Here is a 21,569-nt window from a genome sequence, read left to right on the forward strand (position 1 = left end):
CTCACAGTAATTTTCGTCGAATGAAAGCTTACTCCATTTTGTAGGGTCAAAACAAATTGGATGGTGGGACTTCCATGACTTTAGGAACCAACCAGATGTGGATACCAAGATCTCACAAATTTTGGACGACCCTTTAAATGAGCTTACACCACTTTTCAAGAGTGTGGTTATAATTATTCATTCACTAGAGTCAACGTAACTTTTCGAAGGTCCATTGGTACATTAAAGTTGAAGGTAGAGTAAGTTTTCAGAAGTCCAATTTTAAGGTTCGAGCCCAGTAAATAGAGCTCTAGACATGTTCAAAGAATAACCTGCTTTGATACACTGATAAACGTTTTAGACCCAATATATATAGTCCACCACCAACATCATCAATATGTGTCCCATCTTACCCATATATTACTAGGCGTTAGATTTTATCACAAAAAAAAAACTTGGTGTATTAGGTGAGAACTCCCACATATAATAATCCATAAATTGTTTTTTTTTTTTTTTCCGATGAGAATTTTATTCTCTAGCATTATCATGTTTCTCTTTTCACATAATGATAAGCGGAAGAGAAATACTAAGGAAATTCTCTTGAAAGTATAATATTCGGACATTACTGAAAGAAAGAGAACATGAAATTTTGTATCCATAGAAGTCAATTTGGATACTTAGAGAATATATATTGGGGGTTGAAAGGCATAGAACATGAATTATTACACTTTTCATTGAGTACTGTAGTTTCTTATTCCTATAGGCTATAAGGGGCTGCTGTGTATCTTTGTGGGGCTTCAAACCTTGATGACCTTTCTTTTACTAGCAAGACTAGTTTTTGAAAATGTTAGTGCGCACTGCGCACGTGGTACCAAGATTGAACACTTGCAGTCGACCACTTTTAGTAATGCTTCAAGATCTTTGGATTATGCTTAGACCAAGTCTTGATTAATTTTGTATTAGCCAGACTAAAATCATTGATATCACCATTTTTTGTTAGGAAAACGATGATTAGAATGACGTTTAACCTCCATTGGTATTTGTTTAACTCGTATATTTTATATCTAGTGGCTTCCCATCTTGTTCTTCAATTGTGAGTTGCTTCTCACCCGTGCAAAAAATTTGTCCGTTAATTGAAAGGCGCGACCAGACCACTAATTATGTGTTAACATATATGAATCACTGGGTAATGCCCTCATGTTATATAACACGTGTATCTATTTGTTAATAAAAAATAATTATTAACACGTAAAAAAGTCATTGCCTTTTGTTTCCTAGTGAAAAAAGTGAGAGAATGAGGAAGGTAGAATGATTTTTCTGATGCTCTATTAATAATTTTTTATTAGCTTTGTACCCTAATTTTATGAATATTAATTTTTTCATCTATTCATATTATAATCTATGAATTAATAAACTCACATAACGATGAGATTATTATATTCAAAATCTCTCTCATTCTTAGAAATCAAATCATGATGAAAGCTCTAACTTATTTGTTGTCTATGATTTACATGGCTTGGATAACCTATATTAGATTCAATGAATGTTCAAAAGTGCTACTTCTTACTAATATTTGTATCATCTCTCTAATAGAAATATGATCCATATACGTTGGCAAGTCCAACCTCTATTAGAAACATGGTACAAATGATATTACAAATAGATGATAATTGTAGCATTACTCATGAATGTTAGATAAAAATATGGATGTCAACTTATAAAGTTTTATGTAAGTGGTAGAATGTAGAGAAGTCATGAAAAAAATTCTCTCTTAATCCTAATTTTTGTGGGGATTAGGAAAAGTAAGCTTTCTTCATGGTTTTTCTACGGTCTACCTTCACTTGAACACAATATAGAAATTGGTATATTTTCATTCAAAACTCAATAATATTGGTGAGTTTTTCAAGCCAAATCAAAATCCAGGACAACCAACATGGCCCAGTGTACTTAATTAGATCGACTTGGGTCGTGGTGATTTCATAATATTGGGTATTTGGAGGGCTCGGAATTGGCGACAGAATCATGGCCAGATGCTTAAGTGCTCAACTGAAAAAAATGGCATTACGTACGTACAGTTCGAAGTATACTCGATCACGGAATATACTAAAGATTCAGTCAAAAGGAGATTTATAGCCTGTATCCCCAAACAATATCCTATTCCTAGCTTGATACTTATATATATATATATATATATATACATATTTTTTTTTTTAAAAAAAAGACTATTTGATGGTTTCGTTACGACAATCTACCTTTTTGGGAACCGGGAAGACTCATAGAGGTATTTTAGCCTCCTCTGGGTACCATCGTGCGATTCACCAGTGGTAGAAATCGAACTCAGAACGTATCGTATGAAATAAAGGCCTAAAATTCGTCTTCAACGGCCACCACTGTGATGGTTTTTTTTTTTTTTTTTTTTTTTGGGTCCCCCTGTGATAGTTTGATAGTTATCATATATGATTCATGATAACCAGCGCACAAAACGGCCTTTAATTTTCACACCATTTGACTGCACTATATATATATATATATATATATATATATATATATATATTACTATTAAAACTTAGCTAACTCAAATTGTATAAAAAATTCAACTGTGAGCATTTAATTAGATGACTTTTTACTAAACCCTAGTGTTAGATTTGATTTTAAAATTTAATGATGAAATTTTAATTTATTTAATTTGCATCTTTGATTTTCTGCTTAACAATTGCATTATTACTATTAGTACTTGATAGGAATTAAGACATACATTGTAAACCTTTTACTAAACTATAGCAAAGATTAGTTTCTCTTGGGGTATGCGTAGTACTCTATTTCCTTCGACTGAGTTACAAGTTCCAGCAAGATTTTAATGTGCTCACCGATCGTGCATCATCATTCTTATATAGGCTAGATATTTGTTCCATCTTTGATGATTTGTATTACTTCAAAATAGTTGAATATGCATGAATGGTTACAGCACAGTAGGTCAAGTGTTGGATTCATGCCAGAAACGTCTCATCAGGCTCTGGTTAGTGGGTCTGGATGTTTCGCACCATTTAAATTCTTCCTTAATTTGTTGAAGCATTACATACATTTTAATCCCCACAGCTAAACTTGATTAGCCAGGCTAGAAAACATATTTGAAAAACAATGTACGCAAGTTGGAAACATACACATGGTTATGCATGGGACATGCATATTCAGAGAATCTTGAGGAGGGGAGCATATAATCATTTAACCGTTTACTTCTTGATTAATTTACTAAGTACCTCTTTGAATTTGCTCAAATTTCATTTTTCAAGTATTTCACTCCACTACGCCAACTCCCCAGCTCAAACTCTATATATACCCTCCAATGCAGTCAGTTGGAACCACAGCACACCTCTCTCTCTCTCTCTCTCTCTCTCTCTCTCTCTCTCTCTCTCTCTCTCTCCCGTCAGTTTGTTTTCTAAACTAATCTTATTATCATGGCCAATGGCAAGCTCAGTGTGCTTCTTCTTGTTCTAATTTTCTCTTATGGGATCATTTCAACTGAAGAAAGGTTTCTGAAAACAGATCATACGAACGGGGGATCAACATCAATGATCAGTGACGACAATTATCTCAACTCGCGCCGAAATGTGTTGGGAAATGAATTATCAGACTCTGTGCCACCGGTTCGAACCGATTCTGGTGGCGATTCCCACCGGTCCACAACGCCGGGGCACAGTCCAGGTGCTGGCCATGACGCTGGTCATTCTGCTGGACCTCAAGCAGTAGAGAGCCAAACCAGTAAATTAAATCATTATTAACTTCTTTATTTGTATATGGGTCCAATTAAGTTCATGACTATCATGAACTGCAATCGTTAGCCCAGAAAAGAAAAAAAGAAAAAAAAGAACTGCAGTCGGTCATATACATATTAAGAATATTAGTTAATCGTTCATATATATGTGTGTGTGTGTGTGTGTGTGTGTGTGTGTGTGTGTGTAATTTGGTTGTAAAATATTATTCTAGTTTTCATCTATAGTTAGACTGTATAGTGTATTTTATTTTTATCTATGATCTTATATGTAAGTGCTTCCTTTATGTAGTTGGAGAGATATATATAGATGTGTGTCATCCATTGTATCAATTAGTATAAATTTGGATTTTATTTGTAAGGAGCTTTTATGTTCGATTCTCACAAATAGCAAGTTTGATAACAAATTATTATGATTGTACCTTTTGAAGAATACAAACCCACATGGAAACTTGCCAAAATATTACTACTTTTACATGAATGGTTACACTACAAATAACATCAAGACCTTTAATTTATGATAAAATTCAACACCTATCAGGCTGTGCGTGTAATAAAATGAGATAATATCAATATAATTATGGTGGGCCACAAAACTGACTCTTAAATCATGACAGTATCATTATATAACTTAGCTGAATTCCATATTTCGTTCAACCTGTGGTTCTTATCTCAATTCGCTATGTCCTTCAACCTGTGGTTTACTGATTTTCGAATTCAAGGGCCTTTGGCCTCTGCCCTCTGCACAGCGTGACAAAAATAAAGCTATTTGAATCATTTTCTGAGACCATTCACGTCATAATTTATTAAACTGAGACTTATGTATATCGATCAGTTTCACTTTTATTAGATATGTGATTTAATATGTGATTCATGTAAATTTAGGACTACTAGTGAAACTTATGTCATGAACAGAACATAACGTATAATCACACGACTCAAGAAAAATGTTTAATTAAAAGGAAATTTGTGATTTTTTTTTTTTTTTACCAGCTCTGGAAGACAAAGGATGTAACTGCTCTGTCAAACCTAAAATTCTGACAAGTCTTCAGCCTTTTTTCCGGAACGCCAAGCACTTCTTTCCTTCTCCATGCAATGGCAGTTATAAGTTTCTCTTCTTCGTGAGTCTTGAAGAAAGAGTATGTCAGAGCAGTGAAATGTTGCTCGTCAAACTATCCCATATATACCCTTCATAACATTCAGTTTAAAGAACACCTACCTCTCTCTCTCTCTCTCTCATGGCGCTCGTAGCCAACAGATCCAAGCTTCTGTGGCCAAATACAAGCCAAACACCCCAGAGCTATGCGGCAGTAGATGAAGACACCTCTCTCCTGCCTACAACACCAGGATCATGTTACATGTAGTAATATCCCATGGTATATCAATATAATTAAAAATTAATACTCTTCTCCCAATATATTTTTCTGCATGGTTAAGTTTTGCATAGCTTGAATTTAATTATTAAAAATCTATAAATAGTGTATAGTGTGCATAATTTAAAGGGTCCCTCGCACATATGTAACTAGCGCGTAGCGCGCCTGATTCAAAAAAGCCTTGGTACCATATGACATGTGATTTCGATTTAGATAAATATTGTAAGAGGCCTCGGAGCGCCTGTGATAATGAAAAGGCCTCTCGTATGCGCAGAAGCGCATGTAGAGAAGTAGTCTAAATTAAAGGGGAGGGAAGATGGTTTGAACCCAAAACATATTGAGTTGAAAGGAAGACCGTAACCACTAGGACACTCCATTACTTTGTAATTATGATCATTCAAAAGTGATAAACTTTATAGACCCAACATGGTCCACCACCAACATCACCGATTTGTGTTAACTTAACCATATATTACTAGGTCATAAAAAGTCTTAGTGATATTAGGGGTGAAAACTCCTATATAGTAATTGTATATTATTTTGTCATATGCTCGATGTGGGGTCTCATTATCCAACAAGTCCCCTCATGAGTGGCCTCACACAAGGTCACAAGAGAAATTAGTTCCCATATCGAGAACTGATCAAGTGATTATACCGTAGCTTATGCAACTTTTCAAGAGCCCGATCTTCAGTTAAGAACTAGAGCCAACACAATTTATGATGGCCCACAATTTCTGAGGGCCCAGTTATTCAATATCTTTAAGCTGGAACTAGCGCAACTTTTTGAAAGCCCAACCCAAGGAGGCAAATTAGATCTAAGTAAATCGAGTCAAAACATATCAAAAGAATAATTTGCTCTGATATCATGATAAACTTTATAAGCCCATCATGATTCACCACCAACATCACCGATATATCGCTCCATCTTTAATGAATATTGTATTACTTCAAAAACATATATTTATGAATAAGAACTAAGGTAAAACATTAACGTTGCATCGCTTTCACATGAAATATGATATGTACTTTTGGTTAAACGAAGATCATGAATCTGCTTGAACATGTTGGCCATGTAAAACAGTTGAATATGCATGAATGGTTACAGGCTTAGTACTGCACAGTCCTATAGGTCAAATGTTGGATTCATGCCAGAAACGTCTCATCCGGCTCCGGCTAGTGGGTCTGGATGTTTCGCACCATTTAAATTCTTCCTTAATTTATTGAAACATTAGATACAATTTAATCCCTACAGCTACCCTTAATTAGCCAGGCTAGAAAATACATTTGAAAAACATTGTAAAGCAAGTTAGAAACATACATAAGGCTATGCACGGGACATGAAAATTGAGAGAATCTTGAGGAGAGGAACATATAATCATTTAACCGTTTAAATCTTAATTAATGTACTAAGTACCTCTTTGAATTTGCTCGAATTTCATATTTCAAGAATTTCACTCCACTACGCCAACTCCCCAGCTCAAACTCTATATATACCCTCCATTGCATTCAGTTGGAACCACAGCACACCTCTCTCTCTCTCTCTCTCTCTCTCTCTCTCTTCCATCAGTTGTTTTCTAAACTAATCTTATTATCATGGCCAATGGCAAGCTCAGTGTTCTTCTTGTTGTTCTAATTTCCTCTTATGGGATCATTTCAACTGAAGAAAGATTTCTGAAAACAGTTCACACGAACGGAGGATCGACATCAATGATCAGCCGCGACAATTATCTCAACTGGCGCCGAAACCTGTTCGAAAATGAATTATCAGACTCTGTGCCACCGGTTCTAGGCTATCACAGTACTTCCGATTACCGGCCCACAACACCGGGGCACAGTCCCGGTGCTGGTCATTCTGTAGGACCTCAAGTAGAGCCAAATCAGTAAATTAAGTAATTATTAATGCAATCGTTAGCCAAAAAAATAAAAAAAATGAACTGCAATCGATCATACATATATATTAAGAATATTAATTAAGGCTTTATTAGCATGTACCTTAGCCTTCTATATAAATATTTTATTTTCATCTGTGATCTTATATGTAAGTGTTTTCCTTATGTATTTGGAAATATGTATACATATATATATATATATATGTATATATATGTCCTCCGTTGTATCAATTAGTATAAATTTGAATTTTGTTTCTCAATGTATTACTTGATTTCAAAGCTTGATCGTTTGCATATTTGTAACAAATATTGTGTAACCATACATGTTCTATTGCAAATTAACTTATCAACGACATCTTAAACCATAGTGAAGGCTTTACTTTTTAAAAAAGATACATCAACGTAAAGTTAGATTTTTTTTTTTTTTTTTTTTAATTTCCCATCCACTTTTATGGGTTAAATTAGCCCTCAGAAATTCCATGATATATAGGAGTTACAGTTTTTAACGGTGTGAACTATAATCTGATCATTCAACAACACACCTACGACATGGACCAGCCATCACTTACGGTCTTATTTAACATTGGTACTTTTGAACCTGTATTTTTAAAAAAACTTATGGGTAACCATAACATAATAATTGATATCTGCCACTATCAGATGATTTAGTACCACTCAGATTTAGTATTTGTTGTCACTTGTGAGTATGAGTTTTTATGTTCGATTGTCACAAATGATAAATTTAGTAACTAATTATTATGGTGGTATACTTTTTCAAGAATGCAATCCCACGTCGAAAACTTGTTAAGATATAATACTAATTATACATAAATGGTCTCACTACAAATAACATTGAGGCATTTTATGATAAAACACAACACCTCACGGGCTATGCATGTGATAAAATTAAGACAATATCGATATAATTAATAGTAGACCGCTAACCGGACTCTCAAATCTTGACAATCCACTATATAACTCAGCTCACTTCTCCATTTCGTTCAAACCTGTGGTTTTCGAATTGAGAGGCCTTTGGCCTCTGCCCTGTGCATAGAGTGACATAAACAAAGCTATTTGAATCATTTTCTCAGACCATGCACATTTTAAACTACTAGTGAAACTTATGCCATGAACAGAACGTAACGTCTAATCACACGACTCAAGAAAAAATGTTTAATTAAAGGAAATTTGTGATTTTTTTACTGGAAAACAAGGATGTAACTGCTTTGACAAACCTGAAATTCTGACAGGTCTGCAGCCTTTTTTTCCGGAACACCAAGCAATTCTTTCCTTCTCCATGCAATGGCAGTTGCAAGTTTCTCTGCCTCGTGAGTCTTGAAGAAAGAGTGTGTGAGAGCAGTAAAATGCTGCTCATCTAACTATCCTATAGATACCCTTCATAAGATTCAATTGAAAGAACACCTCCATCTCTCTCTCTCTCTCTCTCTCTCTCTCTCTCTCTCTCTCTCTCTCTCTCTCATGGCGCTCGTAGCCAAAAGATCCAAGCTTCTGTGGCCAAATTTGTTTCTTCTTGCATTAATTCTCTCTTATGGAATCATTGCAGCTGAAGCAAGGTTGTTGAACACAGAAGACACAAATTCAGCTGTTCAAGATCCTATGCCGCCCATGCCAGCATCATTGCATGAAGCAAAGCCGCCTGCTTTGTCCAAATACAACCACATACCCCAGAGCTATGCGGCAGTAGATGAAGGCACCTGTCCCCTACCTATAACACCAGGATCATGTTAAATGTAATATCCCATGGTGTATAAATAATAAAAAAATTAATTCTCTTCTCCCCTTATCTTTTTCTGCATTGTTAAATTTATAGTTCGAATTTAATTATTTTCTTTGCTTTTGCCAAGGATCTTTATATATGAATAATACTTGCATCCTCCAATTGAAAATAGGAATAAGTAACGCTTAACGCGTGTTGAAAAAATTAGGTCTAATTACTATATTCAATCACATAGAAAATCAAGAAATAATTCATGCAATTATATATCAAAGTAATGCATGCACATGAGTAACCAACGTTAAATGAACATGACATAATGGACTAAAAAAACCTAGAAATACGGTCCAACCAAGTGTTGGACACTTTGTCCTTAAGACAGTTTATGCTCCACTACGGTGCTCATAGTTGATCGGCGATTGTCTCCTAAGATACAATGACCACGTCCTTATAATAGTAGCACTCCAAATCACAAAGCTCTATGAATCACGATTGTGTTGAAAACTCTCTTATAGGGACTCAATGAGACTCTCTAATATTTAGTGCACTCTATGTATGATTATGTAAAAATGAAAAGTTTTTTTATGATTATAGGGGGCTTCTCTATTTATAGAATTTGAGATACCTCTTTGGAAAGTATGTAACTAGTCATGAAGAGTCAAATATTGCAACTCTACATTTGAATAAACACATCTTTCTACCAAAACGCTCCACTTCTAATTTCCATTCAATTATTTAATTGGGTAAAGTACAAAAAACTACCTCAACTATTGGTGTTACGACACTTTCATACCTCATCTTTTAAAATTAACAATGTCATACCTCATCTTTAGAAATTGTGTCAATGTTATACCTTCCGTTAGTTTGGCCGTTTATTTCTCAGTTAAATGCTGACGTGACTTGATACGGGACCCATTTTTTATTAAAAAATTATTAAAATATTATTAAAAACAAAAAATCATTTAATATTATTTAAATATTAAAATATTTTAAAAAGTACATAAAAAAATAAAAAAATAAACCTCTCCTTTCGTCCCTCCCTCCTCTCTCTCTCTCTCTCTTCCCCATCTTCCTGCAACCCAAAAAGAAGAAGAAGGAGGAAGAAGAAGAAGAAGAAAGAGAAAAAAAAAAAAAAAAAAACCCAAACCAAACCCAGTTCATCCTCCCACCACAAACCCAACCCCCTGCAACTCATAAAGAAGGAGGAGGAAGAAGAAGAAGAAAGCAAAAAAAAAAAAAAAAAAAAAAAAAAAAAAACCAACCCCAACCCAACCCGAAAGAGGAAGAAGAAGAAGAAGAAGAAGAAAAAGGAAAAGAAAGAAGAAGAAGAGGAAGAAGAAGAAGAGAACAAAGAATTTAAAAAAAAAATGAGAAACTCTCGTCCTCCCTCCCCCCCCCCCCCCACCCTGCAAAAGAAAAACAAGAAGAAGAAGAGAGAAGGAAGAAAGAAAGAAAAAAAAAAAAAAAAAAAAAAAACCAACCTCAATCCAACCTGAAGAAGAAGAAGAAGAAGAAGAAGAAGGGAAAAAAAAAATGGGAAACTCTCGTCCTCCTCTCCCCCCCCCCCTCGGCGCCCTGCAAAAGAAAAACAAGAAGAAGAAGAGAGAAATAATGAAAAAAAAAAACCCAGTTCGTCCGTCCCCCCCGCACCCACCCTCTTCCCTCCACACCCATTCCCCCCCTCCATTTTCTCCGTGCCCAGGTTCTCAACCTTCGAAATTGGCCTTGCGAAGGTTTCCCGATTCACCTCAACGAGATATGGGTTTTTTTTTTTTTTTTTTGGGTTGCAGGTAATGGGTGTGAGGTTGGGTGCAGAGGGTGGGTGCAAAGGTGGGGAGGTTGGGTGCGGAGAGTGGGTGCAGGGAGAAGAGGGGGTGGGGAGCGGGGAAAACAAATTGGTTTTTTTTTTTTTTCTCTTCTTTTTTTCTGGGTTGCAGTTGCAGAAAAGGAGGAAGAAAATGAAGATGGGGAGAAGAGAGAGAAGGGGGAAGGGGACGAACTGATGTTGTGATGTTGGTTTTTTTTTTTTTTTTAAATAACTTTTCTTTATTATTTTAATATTTGAAAAATATTAAATGATTTTTTTTAGTTTTAAATAATTTTTTAATAAAAAATGGGTCCCGGATCAAGACACATCAACATTTAATTGAGAAATAAATGGCCAAGCTAACGGAAGGTATAACATTGACACAAATTCGTAAGATGAGGTATGACATTGTCAATTTTAAAAGATGAGGTATGAAAGTGTCGTGACACCAATAGTTGAGGTAGTTTTTTGTACTTTACCCTATTTAATTTAATATAATAATAATATTAAATTTTCTAACAACGCAGTGATAAAAAAAATCTTTAAGTAATATATAGATCATGTAATTTAAATGGTATCTCGCACATATGTAACTGGCGTGTAGTGCGTCTAATTAAAAAAAAAATCCTTAATACCATATGACACGTGATATCAATTTACATAGATATTTTAAGGCGCGCGTAGTGCCCGTGATAATAAAAAGGTCTCTCGCATGCACGTGCAGGTGGGAACAAGGTTTAAACCCGAAAAATACTGAGTTAAAAAGAAAGACCGTAACCACTAGGATAATTCATTACTTTGTAATCACTTATTGAGACCCTATGCACATTTTAAACCACATCTTAATTTATTAAATTGACACTTATGCATATAGATCGATAAGTTTCACTTCTATTAGATATGTGATTTAACATGTATAATGTATAATCACACGACTCACGAAAAATGTTAAATTAAAGGAAATTTGTGATTCTTTTTTTATTTGGATCATCTCCTAAGTTCAGGAGGCTGAGCTTCCTGAGCAAAGCACATGGATCGTTGGATCAAAATCCAACGGGTACAATTATTATAACTTTTAGAAGGCCTCTCTGTTTATAGTTGTTAGATCAAAATCCAACGATTCGTGTGCTTTACTTAGGAGGTTCAGCCGAGAGGATCCAAATCCTCTTTTTACCCAGCACTGGAAAATAAGGAAGTAACTGCTTTGCCAAACTTGAAATTCTGACAGGTCTTCAGCCTTTTTTCTGGAACACCAAGCAATTTTTTCCCTCTCGATGCAATGGCAGTTATAAGTTTCTCTTCCTCGTGAGTCTTGAAGACAGAGTGTGTGAGAGCAGTAAAATATTGCTCATCTAATTACCATCCCATGCATCCCCTTCATAACATTCAGTTGAAAGCGCACGCCTCTTTCTCTCACCCATGAGCGTAGCGCCCTTGCTAATAAAAAAAGCTTGTCGCATAAACGGTGTGCATATATCTGTTAGTCTAAATTACGGGTGAGGGGAAAATGGTGAGGGTTTGAACCCGAAATATAATAAGTTTAAAAAAAAAATACCGTAATCATTCGGACATTCCACCATTTTGTAATTATGATCAGTCAACAGTGATAAACTTTATGGGTATGTTTGTTGTACCAAATTATCTTGGACTAAACTAGCTTTAAAGACTAAACTAAATTGGTTAGGCATGAACTAAATAGTATAAGAATAATAAGGTGTTTAGTGCAGTATCGAACTAAATAACAACTAAATTATTTTTGGTTTTAAATACTTTTTTGTCATTTATCAATTTATCTTACCAATAATTTTTTATTATCACTTTTTTATTTGGCTCACTCTCTCCCCCATCTCTCTACCTTCCTTTCCCTTCTCTTCCAGGATTTTTCTTCTAGTCCAGAATTTCTCTTCTTCTTTTTATTTCATTTCTCTTCTTTTTTTCAATTTGCAGAGGCTTTGTCAGATTATGCAGAGACTTCGTCGCGCCTCCTCTGAAATTGTGTAGACGACGTTGTTATTGGAATTGTTGTTGTTGCTGTGTTGAGATTTAAGTGCTATAGACGACACTACGCAGATGATGACGCTAAGCATGGTTGTGTTTCTGCATCTTAGGCATCATTTGAGAGTTGTTGTTGCAAACGACGCCATGCAACATACAAAGGACGCAAGTTTTGGAGACATGATTAAGCGACGAGGTTGGGTGAGGTGTCAGAGTTGGCGATGAGGCGTCGCATACGATGTAGGAGAAACTGGATTCGCAGGACGCTACTTGCAGATGAAGGAGATGGGATAGCAACCCGTAGTTTTTTTGCAGCGCATTTGTTGTACCAGACTAACTGGACTGACTTTAGGGACTAACCTAAACTAGCTTAGATTAAACTAAGTTGGATTAACTTAGTGAAACGTTTGGTGCAATGTCAGACTAAAAAGCTGGATAATAACAAATTCTAATATTATATTATTTACTCATATTTATATATATTTTATATTATTTAATACATATTTAGTAATATTTTATTACTACTACTGTCTATTTTTTTTCATTCTAGAAACCTCCAATTTCCATTCCCAATTCTTTTATGCTAATCCCCTTTTTCTTCCTAATTTTGCTCGGTCCCTTTCTCTTTGTTTCTTCCTAATTTTTCTTCGCCCTTCTCCCTCTTTCTCTTCGTCCCTCTCTTTCTCTCTTCATCTCCATCTTTTTCTTCCTATTCTTCTCCATTCATCTCCATCTTTTCTTCCTAATTTTTCTAGGACCCAATTAGCGAATCAAAAGCCAAATCAGAGTCTGGGTCACCTGGGTATTAATGGGTTTGCTTCTTTGGCGTCAATGGCGAAGGTATGGGATCAGGGAGTCTGGACTAGGTGCACTGTGATTAGAGAGACTGTTGTGCGTTTCAAATGAAAGGGGCGAAGCAGGCCATAGTTTGTACATGGGACTTGGGTTCTGAATCTTGTGAGGAACAAGTAGATGGGAGGGGCGAAGCGAGGAGGGACGAAGCGGGGAGGAGTTGGCTTGGTAGTCCAGCCGCGGGGGGTCTTGCTAAGACCCTTTAGTGAAGTTCTTAGTCCCGTTTAGTCAGGACGAGTCTCAGTAAAGCTTGTCCAGGTTTGTATCAAACATGGGACTAGACTGACACTTAGTCCAGTCCAGTCTAGTGAATGCTAGTGAGTGCAAACAAAAGCACCCTTGAGGTCGCTAAGACCTCCTAGTGAGGGATTTAGTCGGGGTGAGTCCTCTTTTATCCTATTAAGCTTAGTCTTGCTTGTAACAAACACATGCTTATACTAATATGTAATATGGTCCAGTCAAGTGAAACTTAACAAGGCCAAGCACACGCGTCCTATAAGACCAACATGGTCTACCACCAGATCACCGATATTATCCCAACTTAACGGCCTATTACTAATTGTTGAATTTTGTCACAAAATGCCTTAATGATATTAAGGGTGAAACTTTCATATATGAATTATATATTATTTTTGTCTATACCCGATTTGAGATCTTATTATGCAATACGCCCCCTAACAAGTTGCTTCACACAAGGTCACAAGGGGAACCAATTCCCACATCGAGAACTTGTCAAGTCATTGTACAAGAGCTAATGCAACTTTTCGAGAGCCTGGTCATCATGCAAGGATTGGAGTCAACACAACTTTTTGAGCATGAGGTAGCATAATTTTTAGAAAGCCCAACTTAAGAAGGTAAGTTCCACTCCAGTAAATCAAGCGTAAGGCGTGTCGAAAGAATAGTTGCTCTAATACCACAGTAAACTTTACAGTCCTAGCATGGTTGACTACCATCACCGATATTGTCCCAACTTAACCACTTATTATTAGGTGTTGGATTTTATCAACAAAAACCTTATGAGGCGGAAACTCTCATATATTAATTGTATACTATTTTGTCATATGCCTGATTTAGAATCTTATTCTCCAACAAAAAGAATGACAATTTTAAGAATTACATCACAATTCATCCCTTAGTCATAATTCTTGTGGCAATTAATGTCTAATTTGGTAATGCATTGTGGTCAAACTCAAACATATTACGCTAAAGCTATTTTTTATTTTTGTGTTAGTGATGACGAAAAATAGTACATAAGGAAAATGAGGAGTATATAAGAGCAAAAATGGTAGGAGAAATGTAGAAGATTAGAGGATAGTACTTGTATTCGTAAGAACTTAAGGGTTGTGATTTTCACACCCTTAATTACTTTTCCACATTCCTTTTTTATTTTTAATACTTAATTGGTATCTTACTATTTAATCTTCCATATATACCCTTCTTACTTTTTGATGGTAATTAATGAAAGATTAAATAGGGAGGGGTATATATGGAAGATTAAATAGTAGGATACAAATTAAGTACTAAAAAATATGGAGGGGAGTATGGAAAAAGTAGCTAAGGGTGTGTGAAAATCACAACCCAAAACTTAATTGTCAACTTATTTATGATTTATCTTCACAGTACAACATTTTAATTGGAACAGTATACTTAATGAAAGTTACTATATTAAAAAAAGAAAAAAAAAAAAAAAGCGCATGAATTTATTGTGAAATGATTAATCACCGTTGAATCTAGCCTTTAACTCCTAGTTGTTGATTGCAGCTACCATTCTCTCTCCATCTTTCTCTCTCACCCTCAAAATCTAACTCGATTTGAATTGATTTTGATACTTTCCTTCTATTGTCGGCAACCCTTGTGTTCTGCAACCTTGTTCCATCTATAGCTTTCCAGAAGAGGACCCAAACTTCAGTTTGCCAACCCAAACATCCTCCTCTGCCCTTTCTCCTGACCTCCGTACTTATCCGCGTTCGGTAAAAAAAGAGAAGGATTTTCTCCTTTTTTTTTTTTTTTTTTTCCTCATCTTCTTTCATTTTATTTGAACGATCACACTTAAATCATTAAAAAAAATGTGATAAACGGAGATGGAAGAAATTAAAAAAAAATAAAAAAAGAAAGAAAGTTAAAAAAGAATCCTAATCCAATAAAAAAAATAAGGATTTCTTTTCACCTCAATAAATCCTCACTGAAATCCAAGAACAGAGCGTGAAGTCACGCGGTAGATCCAAAAAGCCCCAAAAGTATTATAAAAAATAAAAATAAAAAAGGAAATATTTTCGTTACGAGGACAAAGGGCAGCTGGCGGCGGATCAACAAAACAGTATACTTGTGCAGCTGTGCTTATAACTTATCAGTTGTGTGTGTGATCCAACGGTCGACAACAGACCCCACCGTTTCATCCGTCGGTGGAGAAACCAACCGCATTTTACGAGGCCAACCCATGAATCCGTCGTCCTCACAAATAATAAATCCTCCCCTTCCTCCCGCAGCCCAAGCCCCTCGTCCCTCCCTCTTACTTTCTCTCTCTAAAACCTCCAGATTCGGAAAAGCTCTCTCTCTTTCTCCCTCTAGAACTCCCAGAAGTACTTCTCAGATTCGTTGAATCCATAACTTTCTAAATTTCGAATTTAACTGCGTCGTTTAGCGGAGGGAGAGAGAGAAGAAAGAGTGTGTTTTTGTGGTGCGAGGATGCAATCGAACGGCTCTGATTCGTTGGTGCAGCAGCAGGAGGAGCAGCAACAGAGTAATAACCAACGGCCGCAGCCGCAACAGGCTCAAGCTCAGACGACGCCGCCGCCGCCGCAGCAGCAGCAGCAGTGGATGGGGATGCAGTACCCGGCGGCGGCGATGGTAATGCAGCACCAGATGATGCCGCCGCAGCATTACGCGACGCCTCCGCCTCCGCCGCAGCACTACATGGCGTACCACCAATACCAGCAGCAGCAGCACGTACAACACCTCCAGCAGCAGCAGTTGGGATCTAGCGGCGGCGAGAATAAGACCATCTGGGTGGGCGATTTGCACCATTGGATGGACGAGAATTACCTCCACACCTGCTTTGCTTCCACCGGCGAGGTCTCTCTCTCTCCTGTCTATATATATGTTCACGTGCACATTTGTATGGGTTTTTTTTTTTGACTTGTAACGTCGGTATATTAATTCATAGTAAAGATGAAAACTTTATTTTGATTTATTTTGAAAATTGATGTTTGAGTTGAAAGTTGGATGCTTTGAGGTTTCTGCTTAATTGGGTTGCAAGCATTTTGCTGGGTTTTAATGACTTTTTGCATGGTTTTATTTGTTCATTTAATTTTGATATAGTTCTGTGTGGGGTTTTATGGGTTGGTATATTTATCTGAGCTGCATTTGGTATACACAGATCCTTTAACAAAAGGGATCTCCGTTTTTTTCAAAAAACAGGGATTAGGTATGGAGTACACTTCACATCGAACTTCAACGATCTATTTTTCAAGTTGCACCTCATAGATCATCCTTACAAAATATTAGTCAAATCGGAAATGTTTAAGACATCCAATTGGGTTCAAAGAAATTAATGAATACTTTGTTATATAAGAAACAATGAAATTTTATCTTGATAATTAAATAAGCAAATGATTTCGGATTGAATTGAATTTTTGCAAGGATAATCTATGAATCGAAACTTACAAAATAGACGATTCAGATCATTGAAGCTCGATGTGGGGTGGGTCCCACATCTAATCCCTATTTTTTGATAAAGGATCTGTTGGTATACATGACAAAAATGGTGCAACTTTTGTGGTTGATAAAGTCAGTATTATCCGATGCCAAATTAATTTATCCAGTAGACATAGTTATATAGTATAGCGTACCAAACAAGTTCTGAAAGTGTTAAGCTAACCCAATTAATGATGGACTAAAGAGGGGATATATAATTATAGTGGTATACTATTGGAAATTTTTGCCCTTGTGGTGGCTAATGCTGGATGGGAAAGGAATGTGCACGAACAACAGTACTTCTTTAGGCTTTTTTTCTCATTTGGGTATTTTGAGGCATTACTAAAAATGTACTGGAAACTGTACATATTTGAGGCACTTGCTGAAAGAAAAGGCTGAAAAGTACAAACCGGAAGAATATATTTTGAGTGCATATTGCTTGTTCTGATTTCTAATTCTGTCAGAAGGTAGATTTTCAAAGTTATGATATTTTGTTTGTCCAGGCATGAAATTGTGTTTATTTGTTGAAGAAATTGTTACCTATTGTTTAATTGATCATTACTGCCCTTTTCGATAACATGTATTTCCTATGCCTTGCAGATTGCCTCCATCAAGGTTATTCGCAATAAGCAGACTCTTTTATCAGAGGGCTACGGATTCGTAGAATTTTTTTCACATGCAACAGCTGAGAAGGTTCTACAGAACTACGCTGGCATTCTAATGCCCAACACAGAACAGCCCTTCCGTCTGAACTGGGCTACATTTAGCACGGGTGATAAGCGTTCAGATAATGCTCCTGATCTTTCCATTTTTGTAGGAGATTTAGCTGCAGATGTTACAGATGGTTTATTGCACGAAACTTTTTCTAGTAAATATCCATCTGTTAAAGCTGCAAAAGTTGTCTTTGATGCCAACACTGGCCGTTCAAAGGGTTACGGTTTTGTGAGGTTTGGAGACGAGAATGAAAGGTCACAGGCTATGACTGAAATGAATGGTAGCTTTTGTTCCAGCAGGCCTATGCGCATCGGTGCCGCAACACCTAGGAAATCATCTGCGTATCAGCAGCAATACTCTTCACAAGGTATTTAGTTCTGCTTTTTGATAAGTAGGTGTTTTGTTCTTCTCTTTGGTAACAAAGGTATTTGCCTCAACTTGCACTCTCTATTTGAAGTTGAGTTTTGGTACTTCAAATCTTTTGTATATATGTAGTAAGGAGTTATATGAATGTCATGCTGTAGTTTTACCTCCATCATGGAATATTTGAATCTACTGCTAGAAGTATTCACTGCTTAGTTAAGGTGTTTAAAGTTCATTTTGGCAAGTAGGAGCCGGTTTTCCCACATATTGCACATTAAATTGATGATATCTTTCTGGAATAGTTGTAGTCATCAATCCTCTTCCTTCTGTTGGACTTTTTTTTATTAGCTGTTTGTAGTTTTCTAGTCCTTTGTGATCTATTCGCCAGCAAATTAGATTGTTCCGTTTTCAAACGATGGTTTTATATTGTGAAAGAGGCTAATCTCTGCATGACCATGGCTTGAATGTTATGTTCTCTTTTCTCTGCTTATATTTTGTGGTTTGTGCAGGGGGTTATGTTTCAAATGGTACACCAACCCAAGGATTCCAATCTGATGGAGATTCTACAAACACGACAGTGAGTCTTCCAACTTTCATGGTTTTTTAACCAATCGACACTATGCTTTTCTCTACCCCCTTCGCTGATGTGTATGTCATTTGTAGATATTTGTTGGGGGGCTTGATCCTAATGTTACCGATGAAGATCTCAGGCAGCCCTTCTCTCAGTATGGCGAGATAGTTTCCGTTAAAATACCAGTTGGAAAAGGATGTGGATTTGTACAATTTGCTAACAGGTAAACTGTTCGTCATGATATTGGTCTGCAACACTGGTGGTGGCATAGTTTTTACTTAACAACGAGTTGGGACATGATCCTTTTGACCTCTTGTGACAGAAATAACGCCGAGGAGGCATTGCCGAAACTGAATGGCACAGTAATTGGCAAGCAAACAGTCCGCCTTTCATGGGGTCGCAATCCAGCAAATAAGCAGGTATATTTCTCCCTTTCATAACCCCTTCCCAAGTCCACAACGAAACTCGTCTTCTTCGTGTTATGTGAAGAAATACAATTGTAACGCCTCTATCATGCCATTAGTTTTGTTTATTCTCACCACTCTTTTGTTTTCCTTGATTTTGATTTTCAGCAGTTCAGATCGGATTTTGGCAACCAATGGGGAGGTGCCGCCTACTATGGAGGACCTGTTTATGAAGGTTACGGCTATGCTCTACCACCACATCATGACCCAAGCATGTATGCTGCAGCTGCGGCCGCATATGGAGCTTATCCGATGTATGGCACCCACCAACAACAAGTAAGTTGAGGCAGCAGCTCCTGTGTACGGTAGCAACCTACCAACAGTGAGTAAGCAGCATGAGTAGTTTAGAAATCAGACTTCATGGACCTGTAATTTGCTCGGTTCTCTAGAATTCTTATAAATCCCTCTAATTGTGGAGTGGAACTGAATTTTGACAACTTAAGGTAGTTATGCAAGGGATTTCGTTGATCATTTCTTCACATTTACCTAATTTTTAGGGAAACTATTATTCGATTAGTACATGGCCTCCATGAATTGAAAATATGCGAGATAATCTTTAACATGCTAGTGCAAAGTTGCCCTTGTGTTATGTTTTACACGGGCCTGCAGTCTATTTTAGGGTGAAGACCTGAACAAGTACTGCAGAAGGCCGTGCCGCAAATAGAAGGCAAATTTGAGAAAGCATTTTTTAGCATGCTTGTCCAAAGTTGCACCTGTGTTATGTTTTGAACTTGTTGTTTTGTGGCCGCACGCTTCTCTCATTCTCTACTGAGGAGAGATTTTTCAGTATGACCGAAACATGGGTTGGTACATCACGTGTCACTATACAAATGATGGGATATGTGTATTAACAAGTTAATAACTTAAAAAATAAAAATTTCCACCACTTATATAAAAACACGTCGTGTACCACTAATATTCCGATTACAATGAAATTTTTTTCCTCATACACATCCTTCTTATCGTTCACGAAGCGGTCCATGAGAATAACATTGTGTACCGCTTGTCGTCGTAGTAGCATTGTTCAGAGGCAACAAGGTTTCCGATGACAAACTCTTTCCAACTCAATATGTTGGGGTTTTTTCTTAGAGAAGGGTTGAGTGGGGGGTTGTTTCTTATTGTTTGCATGTTTTTGTATGTTTATTAATTTTCATAACCCATATGTTGGGATGTGGGAGACAAATATACTCCACAACTAAGCAAGTCACCAGCACCTTAAACATGGGGAAGTGGAAATATGGGTACACATTCACTCTAAATTGTGCTGTAGTACCAATGCTTGGTGGTTCAAGTGGTAAGGAGCTTGTTTCCCTTAAGCAAGGTCTCGAGTTCGAGCCTTGTGAATGGAGCAACCATCATTGGGAGAGCTTGCTCCGCGAATGGGGTCTGACCCGGCTCGAGGGATTAGTCCTTGCCTACGTGTGAGGAATACCCTGGATTCATCCAAAAAAAAAAAAAAAAATTTGCTGTAATCATCTCAAACACTCGCTACTTGAGCGGCAAGCTCTTTTGTGAGTACGCCTCCCTTATTTTTTTCATTGGTAGCAAGCGAACACTAGAGGATCCAAAAATTTCTGCTCCAACATGAGTTTTACGGGTTGGATTGGTTATTTTTGAACTACATTCAGTAAACATGACAAGCCAATGCACTGGATTTTACGTAGTTTTAGAGTGTCAATATAATAAGATAAATGAACTTAGTTTCACTATTTCAGATAACCAAAAACGTTAAAATTTCACACGAATTTTTTTAAAATCATGCTTTAATTTATTGAAAGTTTAAACGTGTTTGCATCTACTTATGACATATAAGTTATTTCTAGATAAACATTTGCAAGCGGATTGTTTAGAATAATGTGCGTAGAGTGCGTTAGTGATAATTGACAACAACCATCATCATCATTGTGCAGGTCCCAGTCTTATATATATTATACTGCTCACATCGACGTACGATCAAGTAGCCATAAACATACTCAAATCTGAGCACCATGAATCAAAATTGAGCTGGCGGGTGTTGGAACCTTGGGGCGCACAACACCCTTGAGTTGGGTTGGGCATTCGGGACACATGGGGAACCAAAATTTAGCACAAACTAAAAAATGATTATGCAGATTTCTACCTTCAACAGACTTAATCCTTGCAATAAAATTAAGAAATTTTGCTACTTGGTTTTAGGATCTGAAGTTCAACTTTCTTTATGACATTACAACATGTTCGTCTAAGAGTGAAGCTCTACGATTACACGTGAAGTAGTGTGTGAGGATGACATGATGTAAAATGTTTTTCTTTGTTATAAAGTTAAAACATGTAACAAGGGATCATAAAATTTTACAATGTTTAGACCACATTGTTGAATGTGGTCGGA

At 36.7% G+C, this 21,569-nt stretch overlaps 1 protein-coding gene across 2 annotated transcripts; it reads left to right on the top strand.

Annotated features, from left to right (window-relative positions):
• Nucleotides 1–15,693: 15,693 nt before the first annotated feature.
• LOC103957117 (polyadenylate-binding protein RBP47-like) lies at nt 15,694–19,675 on the top strand. 2 transcript variants are annotated; one of them, XM_048581158.1, is made up of 6 exons: nt 15,694–16,471; nt 17,693–18,173; nt 18,679–18,746; nt 18,833–18,963; nt 19,063–19,159; nt 19,316–19,675. In XM_048581158.1, the coding sequence occupies exons 1-6, from the start codon at nt 16,085–16,087 to the stop codon at nt 19,487–19,489; spliced, it is 1,338 nt and encodes a 445-aa protein (XP_048437115.1). In that variant the 5' UTR covers nt 15,694–16,084; the 3' UTR covers nt 19,490–19,675. The 2 variants fall into 2 exon arrangements, with proteins under 2 accessions (XP_048437115.1, XP_009367486.2); XM_009369211.3 differs by having other exon boundaries at nt 15,704–16,471; nt 19,313–19,675.
• The last annotated feature ends 1,894 nt before the right edge of the window (nt 19,676–21,569 follow it).

The sequence above is a fragment of a genome, unplaced genomic scaffold, assembly GCF_019419815.1.
Source record: "Pyrus x bretschneideri cultivar Hongxiangsu unplaced genomic scaffold, Pyrus_bretschneideri_v1 Contig1, whole genome shotgun sequence".
Taxonomy (NCBI): Eukaryota; Viridiplantae; Streptophyta; class Magnoliopsida; order Rosales; family Rosaceae; genus Pyrus; species Pyrus x bretschneideri.